Below are 4,583 nucleotides of genomic sequence, written 5' to 3'. Positions count from 1 at the left end.
CTCTAGCACGTGGTCCTCTGCATGTGAGGAAACAGGCCCGCCGGGGGAGAGTGGGCCTCCTTCCCGGGGCTGGGACTCGGAGGCCTGGTTCCCGCTCAATTCTCAGAGCAGGGCCCCCGCCTGACGCCCCCACACTGGCGTCGGTCCGCGAAGTGCTCATGTTACTCTGCTGGGCTTTCTCATTCCTTCCTGTTGACCCCTGCTTCCCAGCCCCTGGTTGCCTAGTTGTAAATATGACGACCCTCTGTTGAAGGGAGGTCAGGCTGCAAGAGCCTCCATGACACCGAGGGAAAGCCGGCTCTCCGGTTGTCTTAGGCCCGTTTGGGTTTGCACCGAGCAAAGGCTGGTGCCCACAGGCGTGTGCCTGCTGCCCTCAGAAGTGGGTGCCCACGTGTGTTCCTCTTTCTAGAAAGCGGGTTCCTGGGGTAGTGGGCTGAGAGCTGCTTGCTGGGAGTGAAGGCTTCTGTCTCTCCCGCTTCCGACAGGTTCCAACAGGAGGAGGGATCACAGGAACGTCAGGATAAAGCAGCCAGACTATAAGGTGGCCTACGTGCAGCTGGTGAGCACCCAGCCGCGCCGTGCCCGGGGCGGGCGGAGCCCGAGGCCCAGGCTGGCCCTTGGTTCTGACCTGCACGGAGCCCCTGGAGGAGCTGGGGTGCAGTTCAGCTGGGGTGGCGGGGGCCGGGCGGGCTCTGGGGAACTTCTCGGGGGCCAGCTGAGAATGTGCTGAGGGCAGAAGCAGGCTCCCTGGCCTGGGGGTCGGCTCAGACAGTAACCAGCGTCCAGGCCAGGGAGCGGTCGGTGCCTGGGGTGGAGGTGGCTGCAGGGGCCCCCGTCTCCGGGGCAGACCGCGTGGGAAGTCCTGGTCCTGACTGACCCCCTCTCCACTGGACTGGACTGTGGGGTCTGCCTTCCCCGACCCCGGCCAGGGTCTCGTATGGTCTCCTGCCTGGCAGGGGGAGGGAACGGGGTCCAGCACCCAGCTCAGCCTTTGCTGACTGAAACCCCGAGCTGGTGAGACTAAGACCCACGTTTCCAAAGCCCCTCTCCGCCCTTCCTGCCGGCCTGAGCTGCCCCTAGACAGAGAGCCCCTGGAGTCAGGATCTGCAGCCTTGGCCGCCGGCACCGAGGCACACGGGCTCCAGGTGGGATCCCTCTGGTGGGGCAGGTGACTTTGGACCCGCGCACGGAGGGCTAGCTGCCGTCTGAAACCCTGGCGTGGGTGGGGTGGGGGCAGGGGTCTGCCAACCCCTTCCGTTTCCCTGTGAGCGGCCTGGTCGGGCGGGCGCCCGCGGGCCGGCCGCTAGGTGGCAGTGGTGGTGTTATGAAAACGCCTCCGCCCAGGGCCCTGTTTCGGGCCTTAGGAGGCAGTTTGGTGAAAGACCCAGTTAGCATGGCAGCTTTTCTGAAAACCAGTCACAGTTGTTCTAAACGGGGGCCCCCGTAATTATTTGGCCTAATATTTGCCGTGCATAAAATCAGCCAATCCAGGCCGGGAGAGCAGCCGTTGGCCTTATAAAGACGCCTGTGTCCTCTGCGTTCAGCCGGGCCATCTGTCTTTGTCATGGCAGCCGGTTGACACCCCATATGTCGGCATTCGCCACGAGGCCCTTGAGCGGGGGCTATAGTTACAAGTGGCTTTTGAGTCATCCGAGCCCCAGCGTTCCCGGCCCCACCTCGCTCTGGAAGCCGAGCCGCGTATCTGCAGCTGCCACCGGCCGCCTTTCTTCCCTGTGAAATCCCAGCGCGTCCCCACCGGGCACGCTTCCCTCTGCTCCAAAATTAAATTCGTAACGGACTCCCTCCCTGCTGACTCCAGCAGATCTCTGCCTGGAAACCGGCCGGGAGGTTGGGCCCTCACCCCCTGAAGGGCTCCCTTTTCTGTCCCCCACGGGTGCTTGGAGGCCTCCCTCCTAGCCCCTCATCAGAGCTGATGGTGGAGCATGCCGAGCGTCGGCCAAAAGGACGAGTGAAGTCCCCAGACTCGTGTGGGGTTGGCTGCTTTGAGAAAGCTGGTGTCACAGAGTGAGGGTCCCAGAGTTCCCCCCACAACCCAATAAGTGTCTTTCTGGTGGAGAGTTGGGGAGCTGGCGAGCCTGGGTCACCCCATAGCAAGGAGCCTCGGCCCCCAGCTGCAGCTGCAGCCTGCCAGGGACAGAGGCTGCGTGTTCTTGGAGACCCCTGTTTTGTAAAGAAATCTGGATTCGGCCCCCACCCCCTCCTATGCTTTTCTGCTCATCAGCTTCACGAGGGTGGAGAGTGTTATTTCTGAAAGCACAGGGTGACCTTCTCTAGGCAGGGAGCCCCGTCGTGGGGAGAGGCGGTGGGGGACTCTCCGTGGCGCCCTCCATCCCTCCCAGGCTGTTGCGGATTGCCGTCTTTGTATTTATAGTTAAAAATGTCACTTTGGGTTCCCCACCTCAGAAAACTAGCAGCATCACCTCGGTATATTAAACATAAATCCCCCATTCTGGGCAAGCAGCCCTGCATGTAAACTGTTGCCCTTTGGTATTTTAAAGAAGAAGAAAGAGAGTCTTGAAGTGTGTAAGCGACCCCTCCTGCAGGCGGGCTACCGCGCGCACAGGCGCGGCCTTTCATGGCTCAAGGCCTGCGCTCGCCGCGTGAGCGGGCTTTGTGAACACCCCACTCTCGGGGCCGGCGCTGTGGGCTGCTACAGATCACGCTTGGCCGCCTGCCCGAATCCAAACTTCTTCACAAAACAAGGGTCTCCAAGAACCAAGTTCACTTCACTGATTTTACTTACTAAAATTTTCCAGATCCGGGTGCCGGCCCCCCATCCCTCTCTGCCCGTCCAGAGGTGGACGGTGTGGCACAGGGAATATCTCCGGGGTCCCCCCCAATCTTTGGAGCTGCTTTGCTACATGCCATGTGCGGAGGTGGCCCCTCACTTCCCGCCATTGGGGTCCCCTCCTCTCCCCGGCCCCCTGAAGGGCGGGGCTGGTGTACCCCGGCCGTGTGTTGGGGGTCCAGGCTGGGACTTAGCTGGCCCTCCTGTATTCTGAACTTTCAGTGAAAGATGTAAAACCAGTTAATTTGCAAAGCCGGTCTTGATTTGTGGCCTGCTTGGCACGTACGTTTCATTGTATATTACATGTCTTTTGTTTGCCGAGCTGAGCTGGGAGGGGTCTTAGTCTTTAACGTGGGTGAAAGCCTGTAGGTGCTTCGGATAGGAAATGTTCCAGGGAGGCAGCAGACGCAAGTTGTGCCCGTTTTCCTTGCCCCCTTGCCTGCAACCTGGCCTGGCAGCTCCTGCCGGGAGTAGGGGCTTTGCTAGACTCCCCCAGTGCAGACACTCCTCCAAGAGCCAGCCTCAGTGAGAAAGGGCCTGTCACAGCAGTGGCTTCCGCTGCCGAAGGCCGAGGCCTGGCCCGTGTACCTGTCTTCTGGCTGTGCGTCTGTCCTGCAGGCGTGGGGCGGGCAGTTCAGTCTCCCCGTGGATGGGACCTCCCCGCGGGGGTCCCTGGCTGAGCCCGTCTGTTTTCTCCCCAGGCACACGGGCAGACCTTCACATTCCCAGATCTGTTTCCCAAGGGGAAGCGGCCCGGTGGCAGCTCTGCGGACGAGGACCTCCGGGACCAGGTGCTGGAGGAGCAGCAGCAACGTCAGAGCCCCGACCCGCGGCGCGGGGGTGTCCCCAGCTGGTTTGGCCTGTGACGGGAGCCAGCCATCACGCTCAAATAAAGTGCGGCTTGTGGAGACGGTTCGGGCCTGTGTGCTCCGTGCTCTGCCCCCGCCCCGCGTAGGGACCCGCTGTGTGTGCAGGCCTGTGTCCTCCTGCAGGCCCTGGGACGAGCCAGGCTGGCCCTGAACTGCCCCCTGCAACCCCCAGCGGCAGGGAGGCCGCCTGCCCCGGGCCCTGAAGTCACCCTGAGCCACTCCATTTAAAAAGCCTGTGTTCATGCCGTTTGGTGGTGGGGGATTAGAAAGTGAGTGTTGAGGGCAAGGGTCTGGGTGACGGGAGGGAGCCCGCCTGCCTGGGGGGTCCCATGGGACACAGTTGGGGGTCTTGGCGTGGAGGGCGGGGGTCCAGAGGACGCAGAGCTGAGTACAGAGCAAGGCGGGTCCCCGGCAGGAAGCAGACCCCGCTGGGTAGTTGGCTGCGGCCGAGGGCTCCCGGATGGGAAGTGGTCAGCACCCAGGGGCAGGCAGGAAAGGAGGGGTTCTGGGGACCGTGGGGCGGGGGTCAGAGGCGGCCGGGCCTCCAGGAGCCTGGTGCCCAGGAGCTGCCCACGGCATGGTGTCTCCTGGAACCAGGCTGCCGCTGGATGCCTCCTCGAGTGCCCCCGGGGGGTCAGCTGGGCCTGGCTCTGAGTGTCTGTGGGCCTGGGGGTCTGGGAGATGAGCGGGGAGGCATCGCGGGTGCTCTGGGAATCAGGTTGTGTTCTCCACGGGTTGGGGGGTGGGCAAAAGCCACAAGGGCTTGGGGACCACCCCCTGTGCGGCCTCCCAGATCCCCAAAGCCCGTCCTGGGGCTGGGCCGTTCCCTCCGTGGGGAAGACAGTGGGGAGCCAGCCCGTCGGCCTCCCCCGCCCCGAGGGACCCCGGAGGCATCCCGGGGGCCT

General features: G+C 63.1%; 1 protein-coding gene across 1 annotated transcript in view; it reads left to right on the top strand.

The window, feature by feature from the left end:
* LOC104988155 (39S ribosomal protein L23, mitochondrial-like) overlaps nt 1-3,724 on the top strand; it is a 5,477-nt gene extending 1,753 nt beyond the window's left edge. Inside the window, exons 3-4 of the mRNA XM_010839372.1 lie at nt 460-559; nt 3,511-3,724. Of these exons, the coding sequence (XP_010837674.1) occupies nt 460-559; nt 3,511-3,675 (265 nt within the window). The 3' untranslated portion in view covers nt 3,676-3,724. The remainder of the gene's footprint in view (nt 1-459; nt 560-3,510) is intronic.
* Nucleotides 3,725-4,583: the final 859 nt, after the last annotated feature.

This window comes from Bison bison, unplaced genomic scaffold (genome assembly GCF_000754665.1).
Source record: "Bison bison bison isolate TAMUID 2011002044 unplaced genomic scaffold, Bison_UMD1.0 scf7180017846342, whole genome shotgun sequence".
NCBI classification, from domain to species: Eukaryota; Metazoa; Chordata; class Mammalia; order Artiodactyla; family Bovidae; genus Bison; species Bison bison.
The sequence above is the reverse complement of the archived record's forward strand: the minus strand, read 5'-3'. Positions and strand labels throughout refer to the sequence as shown.